At 61.6% G+C, this 26,666-nt stretch overlaps 1 protein-coding gene and 1 long non-coding RNA gene across 3 annotated transcripts; both read right to left on the bottom strand.

Annotated features, from left to right (window-relative positions):
• Window positions 1–5,022: 5,022 nt before the first annotated feature.
• On the bottom strand, window positions 5,023–16,110 carry CERCAM (cerebral endothelial cell adhesion molecule). Of its 2 annotated transcripts, none has more exons than XM_081150629.1 (13): window positions 15,870–16,110; window positions 14,489–14,599; window positions 14,217–14,334; window positions 13,569–13,703; window positions 13,221–13,320; window positions 10,710–10,829; window positions 10,335–10,411; window positions 10,115–10,221; window positions 9,174–9,306; window positions 7,571–7,698; window positions 7,217–7,420; window positions 5,880–6,132; window positions 5,023–5,523 (listed from the first exon to the last, which is right to left on the bottom strand). In XM_081150629.1, the coding sequence occupies exons 1-12, from the start codon at window positions 16,088–16,090 to the stop codon at window positions 5,880–5,882; spliced, it is 1,707 nt and encodes a 568-aa protein (XP_081006755.1). In that variant the 5' UTR covers window positions 16,091–16,110; the 3' UTR covers window positions 5,023–5,523. The 2 variants fall into 2 exon arrangements, with proteins under 2 accessions (XP_081006755.1, XP_081006754.1); XM_081150628.1 differs by having other exon boundaries at window positions 13,221–13,425; window positions 15,870–16,105.
• A 282-nt stretch (window positions 16,111–16,392) lies between these two features.
• LOC308563858 lies at window positions 16,393–18,321 on the bottom strand. The gene is made up of 3 exons (XR_013999856.1): window positions 18,132–18,321; window positions 17,856–17,971; window positions 16,393–16,713 (listed from the first exon to the last, which is right to left on the bottom strand). It is a non-coding gene; the product is annotated as an uncharacterized lncRNA (long non-coding RNA).
• Window positions 18,322–26,666: the final 8,345 nt, after the last annotated feature.

Here is a 26,666-nt window from a genome sequence, read left to right as displayed (position 1 = left end):
TGGCCAGTTCAAACCCCCGGACAGCCTCTCGGCTTTCGCCATTCAGGCCCGGACGCCGGCGTCACAGAGACGCCCCGCCCCGCCCGCCGCAGGCCCCGCCCACTTCCGGGCCGCGCGGGCCGTCGCCCTGGAGACGCGCGACGCCGCCGGCCGGCCGGGCCCGGGCTGGCCCCGCCGCCCCGCCCGCCGCCCCCTCCTCGAGGCGCAGACTCGGGGCGGCGCCGGAGCTCCGCCGGCTCCGGGTGCTGCGGTCTCGGGAGCCGGGCGCCCGGGGGGGCCCGAACCAGCCCGGGGCCTGAGCTGCGCCCCGCTCCGGGGTCCACGAGGGGCCGAGCCCAGCCCGCTCCCCCCGCTCCGCCGTCGGTGCAGAGGTGCGGCCGCCCCTGCACACCGCCAGGCCCCCCCCCCGCCGCCGCCTCGGCCCAGACGGGAGGAAGCGCCCGCCGCCCGCGCCCCCGCCCCCCGCCGCTGGGCGCCGCCGTGGGTACCGACCGACTCGGGTGAGGCCCTCGCCGCCGGGCCGCCATCTTCGCACTAGGCGCGCCGTCGGCCAGTCGTCGGGGGGCTGTCACGTGGCTCCCGGCTCCGCCCTGGATTCTGGGAGACCCGGGCACCCTCGGGGCCCACCGGGGGGCCTTCCCCCCGCGTCCCCAGGGCCCCCCGAAAGGCTGAATCCCGCTCCGCGCCCTCGGAACAGCGCCTGTTTCCAGCCCTGCGCGCCCAGCCCGGCGCCTGCCGCTCGCTGCCCAGGGCTGGGAGCGCGCGCTCGCGTTGCCCCCCTTCGTTTCCTCCGTGTGGAACCGGTGACGGACCCCCAGCCCCTGTAACCCACCCACGCGAGGCCCTGCACAGGCCACACCCACAAACCGCTGCCTCCCCCCAGCTGGGCCCTCGCCACTGCCCGGCGTTGGTTCTGCTTCTCCCCAGGTGGCTTTTCCAAGCCTTTGCCTCCTCCCCATCCCATACTCCAACTTTTTTTTTCAGAGAAAAATAAAGCCATCAAGTGGGATCCCCCCCACCCACTCCCACCCTCCCTCATCTTTGTCTTCCCCACTCTTAAGTCGCCCCTCTTCCGAGGAAGAGAGGTCCTGGCTGCCCCAGGTAAACCCCCTGCTTCCAGGCCCAGGTCAAACATCTCCGTAAAATGTCTCTTGCTTCCCCCCCAAGACAGCATTGTCTGTCTGCGCTGCCACCTTCGCTGAAGCACTAAGTCCCTACTATGCGCTAAACCCAGTTTGAGGGACCCTAGACCAACACATCCCACCAGTGTGCAAGGGGCCCACAGCTGACGGCTCTAATGAGACCAGAAAATGAGATCGAAGCTTGTCCCTCCCCACCCACTGAAGCCTTTTGCCTCTGGTTTCGTCCCCTCCCCACCATCTGAGAAGGGTCCTCCACGCCAGGACAGTTCTTTGGGGCATTTGCGATGAAGAATCTGAGACGGCAGGCTTGAGAGCACACACACACTCACACTAGAGCTGGGCAGGAAGGGGGAAGAAGGGGGGTAAGACCAGGAACAAGGTGATATTGGGATCAGGGTGCTGAAGACAGGGCACAGGGACATCCGTAGTGCGTAAAGGATGTGGCATGGGGAAGAAAAGAGGAATTTTAAAAGTATAGCTGTGACCTGGCCAACGTAGTTTAGTGGTTGAGCGTCAGGGTTCGATTCCGGGCCAGGACACATGCCCCAGTTGTGGGCTCGATCCCAGCAGGAGGCGTGCAGGAGGCAGCTGATCAATGACTCACCATTGAGGTTTCTGTCTCCCCCTCCCTTCCTCTCTGAAATTAATTTTAAAAAACATATTTAAAGGTGTATAATAAAATAGACACTAATGGGGCCACCGCCCTGCTTAAGAAATAATCGAGATTAACATTTGCTAAACCAGGAGACACTATCTCAAAATGCCAACACAGACAATTCTTTTTTTTTTTTTCTTCAAATTTCAAACAATAAACCAACGTAACTTTTTCTTGTTAGAAGTAACCACAGATGAAGGAGGAGCTGAGTCTCCAGCTCCTGGCCCAGCCGTGGAGCAGCTCACAGCCCCCTGAGTCCTCGGCTCCGGCTCCAGCGCTTCCATTTGCCCAGGGGCCTGATTACCGGTTACTTCCATCCAGGAGCACCTCCTCCAGGGACCTGATGCAACTCCCACAGCACCCCCCTTGGGGAGGAGGAATCCGGTCTCAGAGTGGGTCTGGCTTTTTCTTTCAGGTGACTCGAGAGATCTCAAGTCCCGGGGGCACCTGGAAGGGAAATTGCCCATGTGCCCCATCAAGGTTTGGCTCCTCTTGGACTCTAACTAGCCACTCACTGGCCCTGCCTCTGAGGTTGGAAGGACGCTGGGCTCAGCTGGGAGTCCTGGTTCTCCAGTTTCCCAAACCAGTGGTTTCTCAGCTGTGGTCCTTGCGCCAACAGCATCAGCATCACCAGGGAACTTGTTAGAAATGCAAACTTGCCTAGCTGGTGTGTCTCAGTGGTTGAGCATCGACCCATGAACCTGGAGATCGAGGTTCAATTCCCAGTCAGGGCACCTGCCCCGGTTCCAGGCTCGATCCCCAGCAGGGGGCATGCAGGAGGCAGCTGATCGATGTTGATACACTGATGTTTCTATCTCTCCCTCTCCTCTCTGTCTAAAATCAATAAAAATGTATTAAAAAAATGAACACAAGTCAATGTTAGCATTGTCCACAACCAGCAGTGGTGACCTGCTACTGGTCTTGTCATTCCTGGACCCAAGGCACTCCATGGCTGCCTCATGCCCTTTCCACCTTGCCAAGGCCACACGCTCGCCATGCAACCACTCGGTCTTGGCAGCACCGATGAGAAACTGGAACCGTTTGTGTTGGTGCAGCTTTTGCCATGGACAAGATGCCAGGACCCATGTGCTTCAGGATGAAATTCTCATCGCCGTATTTCTCCCTGTGGATGGACTTGCCACCTGTGCCACTCTGCTGTGAAGTCACCACCCTGGCCCATGAACCCCAGAATAATTCTGTGAAAGCAGGAATTTTCACAGCCAAATTACTTCTCCCCAGTGCTAAGAGCAGGAAAGTTTTCTGTTGTCTTTGGAACTTTGCAAAGAGCTTGAAGGAGACACGGCCAAGGGCTTGCCAGCAATGTCCAAAGATGCTGGGGGGGGGGGGGGGGCGGCTAGGGCTGCTCCAGAGGTGACTCCAGGGTCCGGAAAGCCTTCTTTTCTCTTTAAATTGTGGGCCTTACCGTCTCATCACCCCCTAAACCCCGTTAAAAGCCCAGTGCGAGGCACCATCATGTCTCACTTGGATCATTTTAGTAGGTTCCTAACCGGTGTCCCTATTCCTACCCTGGACAGCCCTACAGTTCATTCTCAGTACAGTAGACAGGGTGATCCTGTTAGAATGTGTCTGAAACTCTTCAGGGGCTCCTTATCTCAGAGGAAAAGCTAAAGTGGCCTCCAAGGTCCTCTCTGCTCTGGCCCCCCAACCTCGGATCCATCATCTCCAGACCTCGGCTCCTCCTTGCTCACTCTACTCCAGCCACACTGGCTTCTTTGATGTCTTTTGAACCTGCCAGTCCTGCTCCTGCCTCAGGACCTTTGCACATGCTGTTCCCTCCGCCAGGAATGGTCTTCCTTCAATTTCCCCATAGCTCTCCCCGTTGCCTCCTTCAAGTCCTTGCTCAGATGCTAACTTCCCAGGACATACTTGACATCTCCTCCCTCATTTTTCTCTACAGCACTTACCCTCCACTATGAACTTGTTTTGTCTGCCACCCTCACTGGAATGTCAGCTCCACAAGGTTGGGGAATTTTTGAGGGGGGTCTTTTTTATTTACCGCTGTATCCCTAGTGCCTGCCTAAACCTGGCCCATAGGGGGTGCTCAGTAAATGTTTACTTTGGAGAATGAAGGGGGCACCTGACGCCTGGAGAGAAGTGACTCACTCAAGGCCACAGCCGTCCAGAATCAACGGCTTCCACTCTCTGAACACACAAATCATCAACCCCGAAGCTCTGGCCCAAAGTCCTTCTCACAGCCAATGCCAGGTCCTGGAACTGGAGCCCGGCCAGCTGGGCCTCATCCCCAGGACAAAACAAAGCGGAGCCCGGCCTCTGGGGGTGCCTGTCCGACTCCGCCAGGACCCAGGTGCTTACAAGACCAAGTGGAGGGGCTGCCAGGGGAGAGGGGCTCCCCTGAAGAAAGAAACCGAGAGCTGCCTGTGCCACGGTCGCGTGCTAGCGGAGGCCACGGCAGCCCCCTCCCCACCTCTCTCTCCGGCAGCCTGAGTGCTGGGACTGGAGACGGGGGCTGGGCCCAGAAGCCTGACTCAGGGCTGTGCGGTGGGCGGGTGGAGGAAGGCCTGCGGCTGCTACGCAGGAGAGCAGAACGCTGACCCGGTGCACGGGACGGATTTCAAATGCCGCGGGCTCCCTTCCCCATACCCAGGCCCAGGTCAGCAGAGGGCACCCTGGCCCCCAAGGTCCCGCTCTGCCAGCTGGTGCCCTCTGGTGGCCACACTGGTCCAGGCCAGAGGACACCTAAAGGCAGGAGGCATCAGCAACCCTGGGGCGGCCTGGGCACACCCTGACCCGCAAGGTGAGGCCCATGATGACCAGGGCAGTCCCAATGGGTGAGCACTCACTGTGGCTGGGTGGCTTCTCCCCACCTCACGTCACCAGCCAGTGGATGCAGAAGCTCGGGGGGGGGGGGGGGGGGGGCCTGACTCCGCCTCCAGGCTGCCCTCCCCTCTCTCTCTCCAACCGCTCATCCAAAGATTCCAGATCTCCTGACAAGCAAAGAGGCTCAGCCGTGAGTTAAGAAACATAAAGTGCAGCCCGGCCGGTGTGGCTCAGTGGTTGAGCATTGACCCATGAACCAGGTGGTCAGGGTTCGATTCCCAGTCAGGGCACATGCCCGGGTTGCGGACTCCATCCCTTGCAGGAGGCGTGCAGGAGGCAGGCGATCAATGACTCTCATCTTTGATGTTTCTGTCTCTCTCTATGAAAATCAATAAAAACTTATTTTTAAAAAAAGTTTTAAAAGCATAAAGTGCAAACACCAGCTGGTTTTTATTGAGGGCCTACTGGCTGCTGGGTCCTCCTACCACCACCCTCTTCCCACTGGCCAGGGAAGGACTGGGCCCTGGTAGGTAGGACCCAGGCTTTGAGCTGGAGGGGTGGGGAGTGGGCTGAGGTGGAAGTAGAAGGGGGCGGAGGGGCCCCAGCAGCTGGGTCCTCAGGGGGGGCAGGGCTCCTGTGTCTGCCCAGCCTGAGCCTCCTGTCTGCCCTCCGCCCGAGGCCGTGAGGCAGGCAGGCAGGGTAAGAGGGCCCACGAGCCCTGCCCTTCCACCAGGTGACCTAGGGGAAGGGGACCCATCTCCCGCTGTAAGATGGGGCCAGAGGGCAGAGTGGCCCTGCCTACAGTGGCAGCCAGGCCTCCGCTGTGTCTGTGGCTCCTGGTGGCGGCTTCTGCCAGCAGTGTCCAGCTCTGCTCCCTGGACAGCTATGGTCTGCTCCTGGGCACTCCTCTGGAGTCACCACTGGGACCTGGTGGGAAGGAAGAGGCAAGAGGAGAGAAACAGAACTGGAGTTGGACAGTGAGAGGCAGGGACAAACACCACAGATATAGTCAGACACAGAGAGTCAGAGGGAGCAGAGACACAGACAGAGACTTGGACACAGAGCGAGACACCAACGGAGACAGAGAAACAAAGAGAGCCAGGGACAGACGCAGAGAGAGCTAGAGGCGGATGGAGAAATGCAGAGACAGCCAAAGAAACAAACAGACAGAGACGCAGCTGGGGGGGGGGGGAGCGGAGGGGAGAGGGAGACCGGCTAAGAAGGGGGGTCTGGGATGCAGAGCTGGCCATAGATGGAGAGAAAACTCCAGGCCCCGCCCTCACCTAGAGCTCCTCCCTGGGGCGGGGGTGGAGGCTGTGCCCGCTGCTGCCCGCCAGGCCCAGGCGGGGGCCGCGAAGGGTCTTGTGAGAGCCACTCCAGCTGACGAGGCGGCCACTGTCATCGTCCCAGGGAGAGGATGTCTCCGTGTCACTGAGCCACTCGGCGTCGCCCGCATAGTGAGTGGGCTCAGCAAGCAGGGGCCGCGCAGAGAAGGCCCGCAGGTCCCGGGGCGAGAAGTGCGCCTTGTACTGCTCGCTGTGGGGCAGGAGGGCAGCTGAGGGGGCCGAGGGGAGGGCTGCACCAGGCCTCACGCCGGCACCTTGCCTGCCCACAGCACCTCACCGCCCTCCCCATCGAGCCCTCCCAGCACACCTGAGAGGCATGATTTCTTCTAGCCCCATTTCCCAGAGGAGGAAACTGAGGCCCAGAACTGGGAAGTCACTTAACTAAAAACCACACGGCCAGCAGAGCCCCGGCCGGTGTGCCTCCGTTGGTTGAGCGTCACCCTGTGCACCAAAAGGTCCCTGATTCGATTCCTGATCAGGGCACAGGCCCGAGTTGCAGGCTCAGTTCCTCAGTAGGGGGTGTGCAGGAGGCAGCCGATCCAGGTCTCTCTCTCTCATCAATGTTTCTCTCCCTTTCTCCCTCTCCCTTCCTCTCTCTGAAGTCAATAAAAATGTGTTTTAAAAATAAAATAGCCTGGCCGGGCGTGGCTCAGCGGTTGAGCGTCGACCTGGGATCCAGGTGATCGGGGTTTGATTCCCGGTCAGGGCACATGCCCAGGTTACGGGCTCGATCAATGACTCTCTTATTGATGTTTCTATCTCTCCCTCTCCCTCTCCTTTCCTCTCTCTGAAATCAATAAAGATATATTAAAATAAATAAATAAATAAATAAATAAATAAATAAATAAAATAAAATAAAATAAAATAGCCCAGCCAGGCTCAGCGGTTGAGCATTGACCTAGGATCCAGGAGATCGGGATTTGATTCCCGGTCAGGGCACATGCCCAGGTTACGGGCTCGATCAATGACTCTCTCATCATTGATGTTTCTATCTCTCCCTCTCCCTCTCCTTTCCTCTCTCTGAAATCAATAAAGATATATTTAAAAAAATAAAATAATAAAATAAAATAAATAAAAACATATTAAAACCACATGGCCAGCAGAGAATCCACGCCGAGGGTGGTCTGACTCCAGGGCGAGAATGGGCTCCTGACCTACTGCTCGGTGACCTGGAGGAAGTGACTCAGCCCTGCCATCCCCAGCGTCCCACCTGCCCAGCCAGGGGACACACCATCCGCTGAGGTGGGGCCGCCCTGCGCCCACCTGAGACTCACTTGGGGTGCTGGTCAAACATGATGGGCAAGAACTCGTCCACGGGCAGCATCCGGCGCAGGGGCTGGGAGGCCAGCAGCTTGCGGGCACCCGCCAGGCTCAGGACATAGGCCAGGGTCCAGTAGGAGTACCCAGCCACCACCAGGCGTGGCAGCCCCTCCACGGCCACCTCCTCCTCGGGGTTCACCTGCTTCCGGCCGAGGTAGCTGCAGGTGACAGCGAGGGTCCCAGGGGTCCCTGCAGGTCCTGGAGCGTCACAGGACCTTGACCCCCACCCTGTCCTCCGGGGCCGGGGTGGGGGAAGGCAGCCCCCCGCCAAGGCCGCCCCCCTGCCCCTGGGGGCGCCGGCTGCTTACATCAGGTCCCACGGCAGTTGCGCTCCCTCCACCTCCTCCATCAGCCTCTCCAGACGCCTCTTGAAGTTGCTCTCAAAGCGCACGTCATCCTCAAACACCACGACCCTGCCCAGGCCCCTGGTGACCACCTGCGGTAAGAGGCAGGGTCAGGGGCGGCTCTTGTTTTGTTTTTTAAATATGTTTTTATTGATTTCAGAGAGAGGAAGGGAGAGGGAGAGAGAGAGACATCATCGACTGGCTGCCTCCCCTACTGGAGATGGAGCCCGCAGCCTGGGGATGTGATCAGACTGGGAATCGAACCCGGTGACCTCTTGGTTCACAGGTCAATGCTCGACCACTGAGCCACACTGTCCGGGCAGGGGTGGCTCTTTAGATTCGGGCTGTCCCCTTCTACCTAGCTAACGCTGACGCTCTCCCTGGCCTCAGTTAGATGCCAGATGCTCAGTCCTGGCCATGTCACCCGGCTGGCTGCTCCAGAGCCTGCTAGGGCTCCCACTGCCTGGGGACTGAAGTCCCAATGCCTCGCTCTGGCATTCAAGGCCCTCCAGGCCCCATCTAGCTCTCCAAGTAGACGCACGATGGCAGTTGGACCCTGTGTTGCAATCATTGCGTGCCACCACATCCCAGGGGCCTCAGTGCCCCCGCCTATCTCCAGGGACCCTCAGGGCAGTGCACACAATGGCCCTGTCCTGCAGTAAGGACACAGACACAGGGAGGTGAAACCACAGTCCAAGGACACACAGACAGCAAGCTGCAGAGCCAGGATCTGAACCTGCACCTTCTGGACTCCTGGGCCCAGGGCCTCACTCCAGCCTCCCGAGTTTTTTTCCTAAAGGAAGCTGGGCTGGGCGGGATGGGGTGATCCTGGCCCCCAACACCCCTAAGAAACAGCATCCTCTCTAACTTTTGGAAACGTGAATGCGAAATCGGCTCAACGAACGGTGAAATGCACACAGCCGTCACGCAGGAAACATGGAAATATGAGCTCACGCACATTTATTTTGACTACAGCAGAAAATACAAATGCGGGGTGAGTCTGTGCACCACCCCTTGGAGGGGGCACCCCTTGGGGGCCCGTGTTCCAGCAGACGCCTCTCAGCATCATTCACACCCTGGCCCCACTGCACTGAGGCCTTTCTCCCCACAGCTAAACACAACCAGCTCCTTTCTGCCTCAGGGCCTTTGCTCCCACTGGGGGGTTTTCCCCCTAAGGAGGCTCTTCTATCTGGCCGGTCAATGGCGAGGACCATTCGGACCCCTCACCGAACCAGAAGTCCAGGCCAGCCCACGCTCTAGAGCAGCCTAGCTGTGCACCCCTCCTCCTGAGACAAGTGGGTTCTTTCTTGATTTCAGTGCCCCCTCTGGTGCCTGAGCCCCAAGAGGGGCAGGGCTGCATTTTTCCTGCTCACCTCTCTATTCTCAGAGAGAATATCTCCTAGCGCACAGTAGGTGCTCACCAGAGACGGCAGAAGGACTAAGCTGTAGGGTTGGCCTTGGTTGACGTGTTCATTCACCCACCGGGTCACTCCAGGGCTGGGCACGGAGCAGTGAATGGGGGGCACCGGCCCTCCCTGAGGGCGTGCACCCCGGGGCGGGTCCTCACCTCCTCCCAGATGGAGTAGTGGCTCAGGAAGCAGCCCACCTCGCCCTTGGTCAGCGTGCGGCCCGAGTAGGGGTCCTGGTAGCCAGGGAGCAGGTCCACGCCAAGGCTCCTCAGGATGCTGCTGTTGAGGGTCCTGGGGGAGACAGTGTGAGGGGGTGACGCCGTGTGAGGGGGGCGCCCGGCCAGTGCACGTTGGGCGAGTCACACTGGAGTCCGGCTTTCCTGTGGCCTGAGCCATCAGGGATTGGATCGGGGAAACCGAGGCCACCTCAGGCAGGGTGACTCACAGGGGAGAGGGGTGGCTGCATGGGGAGGTGGGAAGCGGCCTGAGCGGGGTGCACCCCAGGGTGAGTGTGGGGCACACGGCAGAGGCCCTAGCAAAGGATGGATGTCCTGCAATCAGAAGGACTGGGGGCACATGCAGCCAACAGCAGTGGGCACCGGGGGGTGGGGTGGGGGGCCTGCATAACCCTGGGTCCCCTAGGGAATGTGCCTGGCCTGCTGCCACCCCGCATATCAGGGATCTAAGTCCAGGACGGAGAACAGCCCTGGTGACATCTCCCAGCACACAGCAGGTGCTCATCAGGAAGACGCCTAGTCTGCAGAACACGTACTGTCAGGCCCCCCAGGAGGAAGGCACCATGACCCCCCATTTCACACAGCAGGGCTGAGAGATGGGGGTGACCTGTCGAAGTCACACAGCTGCTAAGTGGCAGAGCTGGAACCCAAGCCCGGGAGCTCCTGGGCCTGAACCACGAACGGTCCTCGCTCCTGGTTCTGCCTGCCTGGGGCTCCCTGAGACGATTCCTCAGCCCTGGCTGAATACCTCCTGGGACAGGAAACCCATTCAAGTCATTCATCCGCTTTTCCCGCAGCCGGGGAGCTCCAGTGGACCACACCTGCCCCCAGCTGCCCAGGGCGCCGTCCCCAGGGAGCCTCACCGTCCGTCTACAGCGTCCACCACCCGCCCAGAGATCTCCATTTCCCAGAGCGAGCTCAGCATGCGCTCTCGCCGGTCAGGCCTGCGGGCCAGGCTGATGACAAAGACCTGGAGGAGACGGGAGGTGGGAGTGGGCAGTGGATGTGGGGGGGGGAGTGGGGAGGGGAGGGCCCAACCCCACCCACCCCCTGACCCCAGTCTTGCAGGCCGAGGGAACTTACCTCATCAAACCCCATCTTGGTGGGACTCTTTGGGGGCTGGGACACATGAGCCGAGGCCCACATAGGGGGCCCGTCCACTGCAGAGGAAACCACCCCCAATCATGAGTCCCTTCGGCGGTGACCCTGGAGTCCCACCCGCCCCATTCCTGCCCCTTCAGCAGGACGCCCAGCAGGAAGGGCCCTCAGAGATCTCGGAATCCACCTGCCTCCATTGTACAGATGGGGAGACTGAGGCCCAGGGTCAGGGAATTAGTTAGGGCTGAGGCCGGGACCCCGAGCCCGATGCCCAGTCAGGTCTGGGGCCTCGAGAAGGGGCACGTGGGGCGGCAGGGAGTGGAGGGGCAGGCGGGCGGGCGCCCGGCCCCCAGCCCTCACCCAGAGCTTCAAGAATCAAGTGGATGAAGTTGACCCGCTCGTCCTCCAGCTCCTGCTGGGGTTTCACGGGCACGTTCATGTACCCGTAACGGTGCTCGTTGCACACGTGGACCGAGACCCCTGGGGAGAGAGGTGGCGTGAGCAGGGGGGGCAGGGCCCTCAGAACCCCGTCGAGGGGTCCCAGGCCCAGTCCTGCCAGGGTCCCAGTGCGAGTCCTCTCTGGGACTCTGTCCCCACCTGTGGGGTTGGAAAGAGAAAGGGCTTGGCTCAAAACATAAAAAAACTTAAGGGAGCTTTCTGCTGAGGTGGCTTATTTATTTATTATTATTTTTAAAATACGTTTTAATTGATTTCAGAGAGAGGAAGAGAGAGGGAGAGAGAGAAACCTCAGGGATGAGAGAGTCATTGATCTGCCGCCTCCTGCAGGCCCCCGACTGGGGATCGAGCAGGAACCCGGGCCTGTGCCCTGACCGGGAATCCAACCGTGACCTCCTGGTTCATGGGTCAGTGCTCCACCGCTGAGCCACACCAGCGGGCTATTTTTATTTTTTTTTATTTTTTGGTAGAAAAGCAAGCGAGAATGTATTGACCGCAGCAAAAACACTTAGGACAGTGGAACAAGGAAGGGTATAGAAGAAGGAACAGGAGAGCCCAGGGGGGCGACTTTGGCTCACTGTGAAGTCAGAGAAAAGGGGGCCTTGGAGACAGGTTCAGGGGGTGAGCCCGGGACGAGCTGCTGCTGCCCATCGCTCCCCTGGTTGCAAGTCTTGTGGGGTGAGGTGGTTTATTAATTTAACAGATGTCTCTGGAGCACCTGCTGGGAGGCCAGGGTGAGGCAGGGGCAGGCAAACCCCCTGTGACGACAGCCAGTGACCGCAGCCACGGGAGGCCACCTTGCTGCCCTCCCTAAGTCTCTCCACCTCGGCCCGGATCCAGCCCCGATCTAGCACCATCCTTCACCGTTTGCCCAGGTCCCCACACCCTCTCTCTTGCCCCCTCCCGGCTGTCCACGACTGGCGGCCTTTTTATTTCTTCAAGATTTGTCACCTTGCCCCACCCATGCGGCTCAGTTGGTTGAGCGTCGACCCATGAACCAAGAGGTCACAGGTTCGATTCCCCGTCGGGGCACAGGCCTGGGTTGTGAGCTCGGTCCCCAGTAGGGGGCGTGCAGGAGGCAGCCGATCGATGTTTCTCTCTCTCTCCCTCTCCCTTCCTCTCTCTAAATTCAATATAAAAACATATTTCAAAAAACAAAGATGTGTCACCTTTTTTATAATTACTTTTTTACTCTTTGTTTTTGATAGACCGTGAATTCCTCAGGGGCAGGCGCATGGTATCTATTAAAAAGATGACCCCACGCCCAGCATTGAGCACAGCCTGGCCCAGTACAGGGACTGTCAAAAGCTGGGTGATGGGAGCACGAATGACGGTGACAAGACCACCAGTCACTACAGTCCTTCAAACCGCTGGCCAATTAACCGTGGCTCATAATCAAAGGAGTGCAGCAATGAAAAAAGGCTTTCGAGTCCTCTCATGTTTTCTCCATGGATGCGTCACTCACTTTTCGTTTGTTTGTTAATCCATACTCGAGGATATTTCTCCCATTGCTTTTCAGAGAGAGAGTGGAAGGGGTGGGGAGAGAGAGAAACATCCACATGAGAGAGTCACATCAATTGGTTGCCTCTCGCATGCTCCCCAACCGGGGCTGGGGATTGAACCCGCAACCCAGGTACGTGCCCGTGACTGGGAATCAAATCCGCGACCCTCTGGTGCATAGGCCGATGCTCTAACCGCTCAGCCACACCGGCCAGGGCTATCCTGCCCATACTCTGGATCTCAGCCCCAAAGTCCCCATCCTCCAGGAAGCTTTCCCTGATTAGCCCAACTCTAGTCTAAGCCCCCAGAGCACCTACAATCAAGAAGCTCTCCTTCCTGTCACAGTTGAGATTGGACATTGATTTGTGTGCTCCTTTGACTGGCAGAAAGGGAGGCTCCGGGAGGGCAGGGACTATCTTCCCCCGGGCATCTGGCACGTGGCAGGTGCTTCATAATATTTGCCTAATGAAGGAATTCACGGAGGTGCCACAATGGGGACAGCCAGAGACAGATCTAACCTGCTGGAGCAGTGGGCTCAAGACAGGCTATGTGGGCCCGGCCAGCGCAGCTCAGTGGTTGAGCGTCTACCTATGAACCAGGAGGTCAGGGTTCGATTCCCGGTGAGGGCACATGCCCGGGCAGTGGGCTCATCCCCAGTAGGGGGCGTGCAGGAGGCAGCCGATTAATGAATCTCTCATCATTGATGTTTCTGTCTCTCGCTCCCTCTCCCTTCCTCTCTCTGAAATCAGTAAAAACATATTTAAAAAAAAGAAAAGACAGGCTATGTATGACCCAAAGGACAAGCCGGAGCTAACAAGATGAAATGTAGACAGGGAAGGGCGTGGAGAGCAGAGGGAACAGCATGTGCAAAGGCCTAGAGGCGGCTAAGGAATGACCAAGGAGCGCTGTCCTCACCCGCAGCCTGGCAGGAGTAGGCGAAGACGATGATGTCGTCAAAGGGCCAGGTGTAGTTGGGGTGGGGGGGGTAGAAGGCCAGCTGGGCTGCCCCCTCTGCCTGCAGGGACACCAGGAAGGTGGAGTGGACCATAGGGACCCGGAAGCAGCCCCGGCGCTGGCGGTTCTTTGTGGGGAAGTACTCGGCTGTGCGGCGGTAATAGCCCTAGAGGAGGGGTGCTCTGGGCAGTGAGAGGGCCCCTCCATCCCCTGCCCGGGCAGGAGGACCCCAAGGCGCTCAGGCTCTCTGCTCTCCGTGTCCCTCCTCCCAGAACCTCCAGTGCCCCGAGGCCCCATCCCCGGCCTCACCTGTGGCGTGATCCCGCACCAGAAGTTGGAGTAGTAGGTCTGGGAGTCCAGCATGGGGGCCACCACGGGCAGCTTCCGCTCTATCAGAAGCCGCAGCGTCTGGCTGTTGGTCAGGATGTTGTCCGTATCTGCAAACTTAGAGGAGGGGACGTCACAGACCCCAGCCTTGCCTGGGCCGCAGCGCCCCCCGCCCCTGGGATTCCCTGAGCGGGATTCCCCCCCGATTGCCAGACACCCAGAAGGGGCTCCCAGAACCCCACGGGGTTCCCTTCCAGAGGTCTAACCCACAAGCTCGCAGATGTGTTTCTGGACCAAGGATCTCGTCTGGGGCACTGGTTCAGGGATGGGTCCAGAGACAAGAACCGAGCTGCTGATCTAAGAACTTCCCCTGAGATCTGACTTAGGGGGTAGATCCAAAGACCTATTCTGAGCCCTAGCTCGGGAACCAGGCTCGGTGTCTACCCTGGGATCTGTCTCAGGAATCCCGGCTTGGCGTCTAGTCCAAGGTCAAGCAGAGGGATCCAAGCTCAGGATCTGGTTGGTTTCTGACCCAGGCTGCGAGCCTACAGGAGGCTGTCGGACCAAAACTCCGGTCAGGAACAGACCCCAGCACGCAGGGGAAGCCCAGCCCCGGCCAGGCACTCTCACCAGGATATACTCAGCCCTCAGGTCCCTGGCAAAGGTCAGGGCTTCTTGCTTCAGCTCCATCAGAAACTGGTGCCTTTCTCTGGTCCAGTGCTTGGGACCCTCTTCATCTGGGTAGGACCTGAGGCGTAAAGAGATGAGATGCTCCCATGGGGTAGGTGCCGCTCCCTCTCCGCAGGGCGGTGGACAGCCCTGGCCTGGAGGCCGTGGCTTGGGCTGTCCCCTTTCCTCCCTGGGGTGCAGCTGTTTCCTGTTTCCCCCTCAACCCAGCTCACCTGGGCTCCCCCTCAGGCCTCCAGACCACGGCCGCATAGTCACTGCCCACGGCGGCCAGCCACTCCTGCAGCATCTCTGTGGTGTTGTCCACGTTGTGGTCCGTGGCACACCTGGGGACACAGGAGGAAGAAGAGTGAGGGGGGTGCAGCCACAGAAGGACCAAAGACCAAGGCAGCCTTGCTGCCCCCCCCCCCCGGCTTCTCCTGGGACCAGTGGCAGTAGGTGTGCTACAGAGGAGGGACTGAAAGCAGGCAGCCGGGTCCCCATCGCAGGTCTGTGACCCGCTGTGTGACCTAGGGCAAGTCCCGTCCCTCTCTGGGCTTTATTTTCTTCCCCTATAAGATGACCTTCTGAGGCCAGAGCCAGCCCAGAACTGGATCTCTGAACAGAACACCTGCCACTCTGCCCAGTTACCTTCCTTCCGTGCTGCGTGACCACAGGTCAGCCCCTCCGGAGTCGGGACTGGACGGAAGGGCTGACGCTCCTCTCTGCCTGGAAGTCCTCACAAGGACCAAACCGCCCTGAGTGTCCCCGAGACGCGCCCGCGGGCCCAAGCTCGGCTGCCACGGAACAGACCTCCTCCTCTCCTTGGGAAGGGGCTCCCACGACTGAGTGGGGGTAGGGGGCTGAGCAGGGAGCCCAGGGTTTAGGGGGACACTGTCCCTTTAAGCCAGTTCCCCAGAAATGAAGGCGAACTACGTGTCAAGTCCCGCAGGGGTGGGGACTGACAGGCTCCCAAACTGTGGTAACTGTGGGCGGCCTCCCCGGGCCACGGCTCCACCCCCGGCCCCAGCGCCCTGTGTTCTGAGGGGTAGCTGGTCACTTCTCTCCCTTGATCCCCAGCCTCAGCGTGGGACTCCTCCCTGGCCTGGCTGCCACCAGGCTGAGACAGTGGCCTCCGAATCCAGTGCCCCCTGCGGAGGCCTGGGGGGGGTACCAGAGAGGGGACAGTGCCACCAGCTGGCAGGACCAGCCCTCTACAGAGCCTGGAGCCAGCCCAGCCAGAGGGGGTGCAGCCTGGAGCCGGGCTGACAGCACCCCCACTGCCACCCAGGAACCCCCAGCCCTGCAGGCCCCTGGCACCGAGGGCCCCAGGGGCACCAGCTGTTCCTGTCTGCTCCACTCCAAGTCAAGCCAACCGCAGGCCCCACGGGGCTGACCCTGGGCGCTGGCAGCGGGAGGGGCCGGGCCCAACGTCCACCCAGAGGACGTGGCCAGAGCGGGCGCAGGGGCCCGGGGGTGCCCTGCGGCCAGCCTAGGGCCTCGGGGCGCAGTCTGCGGGCCGGGGGCGCTGCCTGAGGCCAGGGGCGGCGGGGCGGTGCCCGGCGGGGGCGGCCCCCGGGGCTGGGGCAGGTGCGGGCGCCGGCGCGGGGCTCTCACCAGAGGGCCAGGCGCGCGCGCGGGTAGTCCAGGCGCTCCAGCGCGCCCAGGTAGTGCGGCAGCGAGTGCTGCGCGTTGCGGGCCAGGACGGCGAGGACCACGACGGGCGGCGGCGCGGCGGCGCCTGCGACCTGGGAACGCGGGCCGGGCGCGAGCAGCAGCGGCAGCAGCAGCCGCAGCAGCGGGGGCGGCGGGGCCGGGGCGGCGCGGGCGGCGCGCATGGCGAGCGCTCCGGCGGCGGCGGCCCGGGGGCTCCCGGCCAGGCCGAGGGGAGTGGGCGGCGCGCGGGGCGGGGCGGGGCGCGCGGGGCGGGGCGCGGGCAGGACCCGGGCGGCCCAGAGCGGGGCCGGGGCGATGCGCCCCCCGAAGTGCGCCCCCGCTCCCCACCCCTACACGGGGATTTTCAAGCGGCCTCTCCCCGGCCGGGGCCACGGGGGGCCACGGCTCGCAGACGCGCCCCAGACGCGCCCCGGGGGGGCCCGCTCCCGGCTGGACCCGGGGGGTGCCCGGGGGAGAAGGGGGGGCCGGGGCGACGGCATCCGAGCTTCCCGCTCCAAGTCCTGAGGACCCGGCTTCCCCGAGCGCCCGACGCCCCGGAACCCGGACTCCCTGGCCCTCCGTCCGAGCCCCGCCGCTCAGCCCCCCACCCCGCGCGGCCCCGCCCCGCCCTTCGCGGCCGCGCGACCCCTGGCGGCCGCCGGCGGGACTGCGGGGCACGTGGCCCGAAAGCCAGCCCCGCGGGGGGCGCGGGGATCCCCCTGACCTGAGCGCGCCGTCCGCCGCCGTCCGCGCTGCGCCCCCGCGTCCGCGTCCTCGCCTCCGCCGCCAGCGCGCGGGTCCGACCCTGGAGAGAGCAGAGGCCGCGCTGAGAGCGCGCGCGGGACCGGGGGGGTCCCGGGCCCCTTCCAGGGCAGGGACACAGCCTCCCGGGCAGGGGACAGCCTCCCGGGAAAGGGGCGTCCGGCGCTCTCGGGGAGGGCCTGGGGCTCCGGGCGGTTCCAGCTCGGCTCGGTCCCCCGCTCGCCGCGAACCTCAGGCCCCCGTCGGGGGGCGCTGCAGGGACACCTGGAAGGACACCTGGACGCTTTGCGAGCCTGGGCTGCAAGACGGGCCGGGGGGGGGGGGGGGGGGGGGGGGAGGCCCGGCTCCCTTCCCGCTCACTGCCCCCGCCCACCCGCCAGGAACACCGGACACCTTTGGGTCTCCCCGCAGCGCCCTCCCAGGGTCCGGCGGGACGGCTAACCCCGCGCGCACTGTGCCCACTGCGAGGGGGAGGGGTGGGGTCCAGCAAGGAGTGGACTTGCCCCCTGATGGGGCAGGATGGGGGGTCCTGAGCCCTCCAGCCGGACTCCAAAGCCTCCACCACGCCCCGCCCGAGCTCCCTCTCAGGCGGGGCCACCTCCCAGCCAGTGGCCGTGCAATGGAAGGCCCAAGGCCTCCCCCTGCTACTTTTTGGAGGAAAGAGAAGCCATGACCTGGGAACTCTCACTTCCAACCTCCAAACCGTCCACCTCCTGCCCCCAAGCCAGCCTCTGCCCTCACCCCGCCTGGTACAGTGGAAGAGGCACCCCTTCCTCAGGACAGGACCACCCCTGGGCTCCAAATGCCATGCCCCTGCCCTTCCTGGATTGCCAACCTCCCTCTCTTCTGGGTTCTTCCTCTGACTTGACTTATTTTATATTTTTAAAATATATCTCTATTGATTTTAGAGAAAGGAAGGGAAAGACAGAGAGAGAGAAACACCAGTGATGAGAGAGTCACTGACCGGCTGCCTCCAGCACACCCCCTAATGGGGATCGAGCCCACAACCCGGGCATGTGCCCTGACCAGGAATTGACCCGCGATCTCCACATGGGCCGGGCTCTTCCTCTCACTTTAAGAAGGATTTAAATCTCCCCCAACTTAAAATACAAAACACCATGCCCGGCCGGTGTGGCTCAGTGGTTGAGCATAGACCCATGAACCAAGAGATTGAAGTTCGATTACCAGTCAGGGCACATGCCAGGATTGTGGGCTCCATCCCCAGTAGGGGGCGTGCGGGAGGCAGCTGATCAATGACTCTCATTACTGATGTTTCTATCTCTCCTTCTCTCTTCCTTGCTCTAAAAAAAAAAAAAAAAATCAATTAAAAAAACATTAAAAAAATAAGTAAAATATAAAACACCAAGCTGCCTGCTGGCCCCCAGCTGCAGCCCTACCTCTCTTTCTCTCCCCAAACTTCTCGGGAGATAATCTGCTTTGCTTCCAGTCTTGCTTCCTCACCTCCGTTCAGAGCTTGACACAGGCCACAGCTGCTCCAGCCAAACTGCTCCTGCCAAGACCAGCATCCTCCTGGCCAGTGCCCCCAGGGGACACGTCTTCCTCACCCAAGAGGGCTCTCGTCAACAGCTGACCACATGGGCTACTTACTCCCTATTTCTGTAAAACTGACATTCGTCTCCCCTGCCCCAGTCCTTCCCCCACACCTGCTGTCCCTCTGGTGGCCTCCCAGCTCTAGGGAATGGCACCTCCACCCACCCACCCAGACCCGAAAGCTGGAAACCTGGGTGCCACTAATAACGAGCCCCTCGCTCTCAGCCAAGTCCATCACCTCATCTTGGCAAGACCCCCTCCTGAACGCCTCCTGCACGAGGCCGCCCGTTTACTCCTGCATGGCCACTCGCCAGGCTCGGGGCATCAGCGCCACTCACCTGGGCCCCTGCACCTCTCAGCTCCCCCCATCCCCTGGCTTTCTCCCTGGAAACCATTCTGCACTCAGTGGCGCTTTCTAAAATGCCTGACATTGCCTGGCTGGCGTGGCTCAGTGGTAAAGTGGCGACCTATGAACCGGGAGATCATGGTTCGATTCCCGGTTAGGGCACATGCTCAGGATGCGGGCTCGATCCCCAGTAGGGGGCGAGCGGGAGGCAGCTGATCAATGACTCATCACTGATGTTTCTCTCTCTCCCTCTGCCTCCCTCTCTCTGAAATCAATAAAAACACATTTAAAAAAAAAAAAAAAAAAAAAGACATTGGAGGGGATAACCAGGGGCGTGAAATGATTTGTCTTTAAAAGATTGCTCTGGGGCTACCTGGTTGGGGGACCCCTCTCGCTGTGGAGGAAGCTTTTGTCTTTCCTTCAATAAACTTTTGCTTTCTCTTAAAAAAAAAAAAAAATTGTTCTGGCGGCAGCTCAGAGGGTGGACCCTGGGGCAAGGGTGGAAGCCAGGAGACCCCCCTACAGGGAGCGGTGACGGTGGGCAGGGCCGAGGTGTGTAACGGGACTAGATGTGGGAGATGGAGCGAGGAATCGGGGTGACCCACAGGGTTTGCGACCTGGCTGGACGGTGGGCTAGTTACTGAATGAGGAAGACCCGAGAAGGTGGGACTTAAGTTGGGTTCTGTCTGGGGCCACATTTCGAGCTGCCTTTTAGACTCCTGGCGGCAACATGTGTCACATGCCAGACCTGCCTGGCCGTGAGTTCTGAGGCAGGGACCTGTCTGCCCCCATCACCGTTTTATCCCGTCCTGGCTCAGGGCCGGCCGGGCAATAGAAAGCCAAGGTCACCATGTAGGTGGGCTGGTCAAGCACCGGTACTCCCACTTACACTCTTTTTTTTTGGCTCCAAAACAGAATAATAAAACATACTCTACAAAGGTAATACTGGGCCAAATTCACAGCATTTCTAAAGCCCTGGTTCTCCAAGTTTGGTCCCTGGATCAGCCGGCTGCGGCCTCACCTGGAAATTGTTAGAGATGCAAATTCCTGGGCCCCTCCCGCACCTGTTGGATCAGAAACCCTGGGGGTGGAAGTTTAACCAGCGAGCTCCCAGGTGGTTTTGAAGCCGACGAATGTTTGAAGCCGCTGTTCTGCGGGGCCTAGGGCCTCATTCTCAGGTCGTGTAGGCTACAGACCTGGGACAAAACTGGGCCCACCTGTCTGAACAGGACACGGACCATCCTGGACCAGCCTGGCCAGCTCTGGGCTCCCCCCTGCCTCCCAGCATCTCCACTCCCGTCCCTCGGCCACTGCAGTTCTGCCCAGAGCCAGGCGGTGGCGCCAGCGCCTTAGGCGTCACTCTGGCATCAGGCAGTGGGGACCCCAGAACTGTCCCCTGCCCGGGGCCCTCTTCCCGCTGCGAGCCTCAGCCCCAGGCCTGCCCACTGGCAAGGGCTCTGCAGGGTGGCCTTCGGAGGACCCAAGGTGGGGGCCAACCCCTCTTCCTGGAGGCTGGGGGGGTGGGCTAGAGGACACCCCTCGGTCAGAGAAAAATCACGGGCATCTGGCCCGTGTGGGACTTGGGGGTCAAGAGCCCAGGCAAGCGGCTCTGGCCACACGTGCATTAACCCTCTGCCTACCCTGCCCAACCTCCTGTGAGGTTTCAGGTGCCGCTTCCCTGCCAGTGGGTGGGGGCCACCTGGAGGTACCCCAGGGCCCAGACAGAGCCCCAGGGTTGGGGGTCCTCAGCAGGCTGGGAACGGGGCCCACCGCTGAGAGGGTGCTTGGAAGGAGCTCTTTCTTACCAGCCGCCAGCTTCGCGTCGCCTGGGTTGGGGGCTCTCTGGGCCCCTGTCCTGCTTGTGGCCAAGAGAGCCCAAGATCCTGGCCAGAGGAGGAGCCCACACCCCACTTCTGGTCCTGGGTGCAGCTCAGCGGACAGGAGTCTAGGAGCCCCGCGTGGGCTCCCTCCCGCCTCAGGTTCCAAGCTCGGTCCCCAGGGGACCCAGGGCTGAGCGCAGGCTTGCCCCCCATCTGCTCCCCTGCCCCTCGTCTTTCCTATTGGAGGGGAGGCAGAGCCCCCCAGATCCTGCTGGAGCCACCCTGCCCACTCCGCTCAGACCTAGGCTACCTTGGCCTCCGCTCCAGGAATCTGCCTACGCACCCTCATCTCCTAGTCCCACCCAACACCCACACCCGCTGCAAAGGGCTCCGCTGGGCCGGGCCCCCTCTCCCAGGCCCCGAGATGCGGAGCTGTCCTCTGAGGCTCCGCTCCGTCCTCAGGAGGCTGGGGCCCGGCCAGCTGTTTTCCCCGGGCAGCCAGCTGTTTTGCCCATCAGGAAGCAGCCCTGGCTCCTTTGCCCTGGCTGTGGCTGGCCTGCAGCGTGGCAGCCTGGCTGGGCCCTGGCCTGGGGCTGTTAACTCCTCTAGGCCCAGGGAGCCCCTTCCCCTCCCCCTGCACCCCTCCCTCTGTCCCCCCCCAGGAGTATCAGGCACAAGACTTCTAGTGACCCCAAGAAGACCAAGCATTGCTATCCCCACCCCCATCAACAACTGCTCACTCTCCCTCCCGACAGAGCCTTGTCCTCAGGTGACCCAGGTGACAGGAAGGTTTGAAGGGATCCCTGTTACCCCATTTGGAACGATGACATTAGCAGCTCCCAGTCAATGACCGCCGGGTGCCAAGAGCGGTGCTAAGTGCCTTAAATGTGTAATCGGACTCAGTCTCCACAACAACCCCGGAAGCAGGGAATATTTTCATTTTACAGCGGAGGAAACGGAGGGGTGGGAATCTAAGTCCCTTAGCCAAGCCCACACCCAGTGGGGGTTCCAAACCCGGCTGCCTGCCTGCCTCTCTGGCCCGCCCTGGTGGCTGCCGAGTCGCCCTTGGTGTTGCCAGTTAAGTTCCCCCGAGCTCCTCACCCCAGGCTCCCTTTCCCCGGCCTGGGCCTCAGTCGTGCCATCTGTGAAATGGGAAACCTGAGGGATGGACGACACCAGCAGCAGCTCCCACAGGCTGAGCCCGGAGCTGTGCCAGGCTCTGCCTTCAACACCTCCCAAGGATTTATTAGCAGATGGTTTCTCTCGGTGGCGGCGGTCAGCCTGGGCTGGGATCCCGGCTCTGCTGCTTCCTGGCAGCCTGACTTTGGGCAAGAGGCTTCACCCCTCAGAGTCTCGTGTCCAAAGCTGGAAGGCGGATGGAAGAGCCGTACAGGACTCCTGCCTGCTCAGTTTGATTGTGAAAACGTCGAGCTGACGCGGGGACCACGGTTGGCTCGGTACCCAACGCGGAGAAAGTGGGTGGGAACGTTACCCCTTACTACTGTGACCATTAACCAGGGCCTGCGGGGATCGAGGGGCCCACCTGCCCCTGGGCACCCCTGGTTACTTGGGGAATGAATGAACCCTGGCACAGTGGCACCTCCAGGGGACAGCAGGCGGAGAGAGGGGCGCAGCTGGCCCAAGGGCTCAGTGACCAGGTGGAGCTGTGGGGCTCCCAAGGCCCCCTGCTCTTAACTCCTGCACCCCTACGGCCTTCCTTCCTGAGGCCGGACCCTGGTCTGGTGGGAGGCGAGAAGGGACAAGGGAACAAGGACAATCCCAGGGCTGAGATGGCCCAGAAGGTGGCTGAGCCGTGGCTGGGTGGGATCTCAGGGTCTGGGAATGACCCCTCCGGATGCAGTGACCCATGCTCTCCCCCTTTGTCCCCTCCCCCCTGCCCACCATGGGTCAGCTCCCTGGTCCCAGCCTAGACATCTGGAACTGGGGCAGACAAAGGGCCGCGAGGAGGGACAATAACCTTCTGTCCATTTTCAGATGCGGGGCCGGGCCTGGCCAGGGCTGGGGGCCGGAGCCCCGGCGAGGCGGTGCCAGGCCCCCCGTGGGCAGCGGACAATGTTGGCAGTGATGGAGAGGAGGCATTTCAAAGTGTTTTGTTCCCGCTGACCCCCTCCCCGCCACGTCTCGACCCAGCTCAGGGTGAGGCCCCAGCCCCACCCCCAGCCACCCAGGCCCTTGCTCCGGGGCGGCTTGGGGACTGGCCACATTCTTGACCTCAGGGGAAAAGTTTAGACTCTTTGCGCCCCGGGCAACAATAACAGTGTCACAGGACTGATTTAGGGGCCGCACTTACCATCACAAAGCCGCAGACAAAGAGCCAGGCTGAGAACTCGCACCCGCCAGGAGCTCTGAGCCACCGCTCCCAGCTCCGCTCCCTCTCCCGGGCTCGGCCGGGCCTGGCGGGAGGGCTGGGTGCCAGGGCAGGGCCTGAACCCGGGACCCCGGAGGGGGCCTGGAGGTGGGGAAGGAGTGAAGGAGCGGAGATGGGGGTCCACATGGGAATGTGGGGGAGCCGAGGGCTGCTTCCTGCTCCACCAGCAGTTTGTTAGGCCACCCTAACAAGTTCCCCAGCCTGGGCCTCAGTTTCCCCATCGAATAAGGAGGCTGCACTGTGAGGCCAAGAGCTGGAGGCTCCGACCTTGCAGGCGGAGCGTGGATGGTGGAGGTGACGGCGGTGCTGTGATGAGTGTTTACTGCGTCATTCTGAGCACCCCACAGGTGCCGGGCGCTGGGGCCGCTGGCCCTTTTCTGGCCTTCATCCCATGCGGGGTTTTCTTTAACCCCCAGCTGAGGGTATTTTTTCCGTTGCTTTTCAGAGAGCGTGGAAGGGAGAGAGAGAGGAGCATGAATGTGAGAGACACGTCGCTCGGTGGCCTCCCGCACGCACCCAGCTGGGCCGGGGCTCGAACCTGCAACTGCGGTGCGTGCCCTTGGCCGGAACCGAACCCGGGGCCCTTCACCTGTGGGCTGATGCTCGAACCCCTGCGAACACCAGCCAGGGCTGCCTTCATCTTTTTTTTTTTTTTTTTTTAAATATATCTTTATTGATTTCAGAGAGAGGAAAGGAGAGGGGGAGACAGAGATGGAAACATCAATGATGAGAGAGTCATTGATCGAGCCCACAACCCGGGCATGTGCCCTGACCGGGAATCGAACCCCGATCGCCTGGATCCTAGGTCGATGCTCAGCCGCTGAGCCACGCCCGGCCGGGCTGGCTTGATCTTTTTAAAATTACGATGGGGGCCACTCACATGACAACTTCTCCCTCTCGCTCTCCCAGACGAGAGAAGGGCGATGGGCAATGGCGATGACCAGGGACAGTTGCCAGGGCCAGTTTCACCCTCAGGAGCGCGCCCTGCGCCCCCGCCTTGCGGTTCCCCGCGCGCTAGACGCCCAGGGAAACTTGTCCAGTAACAAACCGCATAGAAATGGTTCCCCAAAGTCTAGTCTTTCACCCCCTTTTAACATTCAATTCTCGTCAGCCTCACACTCAGCGGGTATATCGTGAACCCCGTTTACAGCTGATGAGCGAGGCTCGGGGAAGTCGAGTCCCTCCTCCTCCAGGCCCACTCGGCTGGGGGCTGGGGGCTGGGGGCCCGGACCCGGGGGAGGCCGGCTCACTTCGGACGACACTGCAGCGGGAGGGAGAGAGGTGAAGAGGCAGCTGGACCCTGGCGACCGGGTGGGAGGGCCCCTTCTCCCAGCCAGAAGGCTATGAATAAATAAATGTCTGATCACCCCCAGGGGGAGTTCCACCCTTGGAGCAGGTGCCTTTAGAAAGGAGATTGATTCCTGTCTCTGGGCAGAGGTTGGCCTGGACAGACACCCAGATGCGGGGGGCTGGACACATGCCCTGTGGCGGAGACCTCTGGGGAATTAGACTCGCGGGGACGGAGAACGTTTAAGGACTCGGGGCTCCAGAGCCAGGCCATGGGTTCGAAAGCCAACTCGATTTTTCTCGGGAGTGTGTCCGTGGACCCGTTATCTCAACATTCCGTGCCTCAGTTTCCCAGCCTGTACCGTTGAGCCCCCCGCGCAGGAGTGGTGACCACCAGGGAGGAGCAGGGAGGCCTTAGACCAGCACCTGCCTCGCTGCGGGCCGCCTGCTCTTACTCCCCAAGGTCCCCCCAGCCGGGTGCCACGGCCAGGACGCCTCAAGGTGGGTACCGCAAGGTGGCCCGGCCCGCGTGGCTCAGCGGTTGAGCGTCAACCTAGGATCCAGGAGGTCACGGTTCGATTCCCGGTCAGGGCACAGGCCCGGGCTGTGGGCTCGATCCCCAGTCGGGGGCGGGCAGGAGGCAGCCGGTCAAGGACTCTCCCTCATCGATGTTTCTCTCTCGCTCCCTCTCCCTTCCTCTCTGAAATCAATAAAAACATATTAAAAAAAGGTGGGCGCCGCGGGAACACGGTGGCGGACAGTCAGCCGCTGACCTTGCTTTGCGGGAAGTGGCTGGGCTCTGAGGGATTACAGGGCACATGGGGGGGCCCTGCCCTTTGGGATCCGTAAGGCAGAGGCCAAGCACGGCTTCCCGGGGCGGCTGACGGGACTGCGGCCTCTCTGGTACCTGAGCAGGACGGCTTCGCCCTGGACGTGGTACCCGGGGCGAGGTCAGAAACAGGAGGCCTTGGGAGGTGCTGTCCAGAGCCTGGCCCCGTCCCTCAGATCCAGAGACCAAACTGCACTTGGAGAGGGAAGGAGAGGTGGACAGGAGTGGCGTCCACTGCCCTTGGCGGCCTAAGGGGACCTGGTGGGTTCGAGTCCCAGCTCTGCCAACCGGTCGTGCCGCCCAGGATGAGCTGGTGGCCCTCCTGAGCTCATCCAAAAGCCTTTTAGAATCCAGCGTGCTCTAAGGAGGCCCTCGCAGGGCCTCTGGGTCTCCACGAGTCTACTCCACAGGTGGGCCTGCGACCAGGAGTCCTGCTCCCCAGACTCCAGCCCCTCCACCTCCCCGCTCCCGGCTTTCCCTCCAGGCTCTCGAACCATCCCTTGGGCTCCCCACAAGTGTCACATGTACCCCGGACGGAGGGAAAGACAGTCCAATGGGAAATGTCGCCGATTCCCCAGGAACTCGCGGGGGGACAGCCTCACCCTCCCTCGCTGCCTGCGTGTGGGGCCGGAGGAGCACTCACCTGGGCAGAGCACCTTGGGGTCCCCTTTGTCCCGGGGAGGCCGGTGGCGCTGCTGGGCCCGTCTCTGGCACAAGGTGACTTCCCCACCTAGCCCCTGCTGCTGAGAAGGGCTGACAGACAGCCCTTCCTGGGCACAGACTCTCCTGGCATCTGCTGGGCAGGAAGGCGGGGGCGGGGCGGTAGGGCAGGGAAGGGGTGAAGGTGTCGCTCACAGAACTGGTCCCCAGCCCTGAAACCCGCTCGCTCTCTGGACACTGGGGGGCAAAGGTCCAGGAAGCCACGGGCCCCTCAGGGGCTAGGAGAGGGGTGATCGAGGGAGGTGAGATGAGCCGGGCCCCTGCCCCATCCTGCCCCATCCTGCCCCCCCCCGCCCGCCCCCACAGGCCAGCGTGGCCCAGGCTCCGGTGTTTGCTTTTCCTGTCTCTACACTGAGTCCATTCAGAGCAGCCCGTCTCCACCCCCAGCCGGTGGCCAGTGAGCCAGGGCACCAGGGAGAGAGATCACCACCCCACCCCCTTCTCACCACCCCTCCTGCCACCTTCACTTTGGGGGCTGTTAGCTTCCAGGGCTTCCTAGGTGTGTGGTTTTTTTTGGGGGGGGATGTACACAGAAGTAGGAGGACGGGGGAGAGGGGGCCCACCCCAGAGGAGAGGAGGGTGTGGGGAATGAGGTGCGGAGAGAGAAGGGGTCAGTGGGGTGTAGATGGAGGGAGGCCCTAGGCAGAGCCGGGCTGGGCCCATGGGCACCATATGGGCAGCCACGGGGCAGAGGCTGGCACAGGAGGCAGGGAGCGCCCTTCACGCCGACCCCGGACCCAGCCTGGCTCTGTCCCCTCAAAGCCGCCGGGGCCTCGGGCGGACCCTGAGGCTGGGGGCCAGCCTCCTCCCATCCCCGGGACAGGGTCCAGGCGGGGCTGTGACCCGGTCTGGGGCCAAGACGGGGGGTGAAAAGTTTCCCCAAGTCAGAAGGCCGCGGGGGAGGCGTCTCGGGGGGTCCTGCTCTTTGCTCTCCGACTGTCACGTTGGTACATAAAGGGGGTAGAAAGGTCAGACTTGGCCTTTCAGGCTCATGGGAACAACGCTGCCCATTTCCCTAATCCATATTTATTGGTGTGAGACACTGGGGTGGGAG

The sequence above is a fragment of the Miniopterus schreibersii genome, assembly GCF_964146895.1.
Source record: "Miniopterus schreibersii genome assembly, chromosome: 11".
NCBI classification, from domain to species: domain Eukaryota; kingdom Metazoa; phylum Chordata; class Mammalia; order Chiroptera; family Miniopteridae; genus Miniopterus; species Miniopterus schreibersii.
The sequence above is the reverse complement of the archived record's forward strand: the minus strand, read 5'-3'. Positions and strand labels throughout refer to the sequence as shown.

Bases quoted from the DNA above. Each gene is read 5' to 3' on its own strand.
- CERCAM (XM_081150628.1), bottom strand. From the start codon at position 16,090: ATGCGCGCCGCCCGCGCCGCCCCGGCCCCGCCGCCCCCGCTGCTGCGG. The intron at 14,600-15,869 runs GTGAGAGCCCCG...CTGTGTCCCCAG, and splicing joins CGCGCGCGCCTGGCCCTCTG to GTGTGCCACGGACCACAACG. The intron at 9,307-10,114 runs GTGAGGCTCCCT...TGTCTCCCCCAG, and splicing joins GTGGACGCTGTAGACGGACG to GACCCTCAACAGCAGCATCC.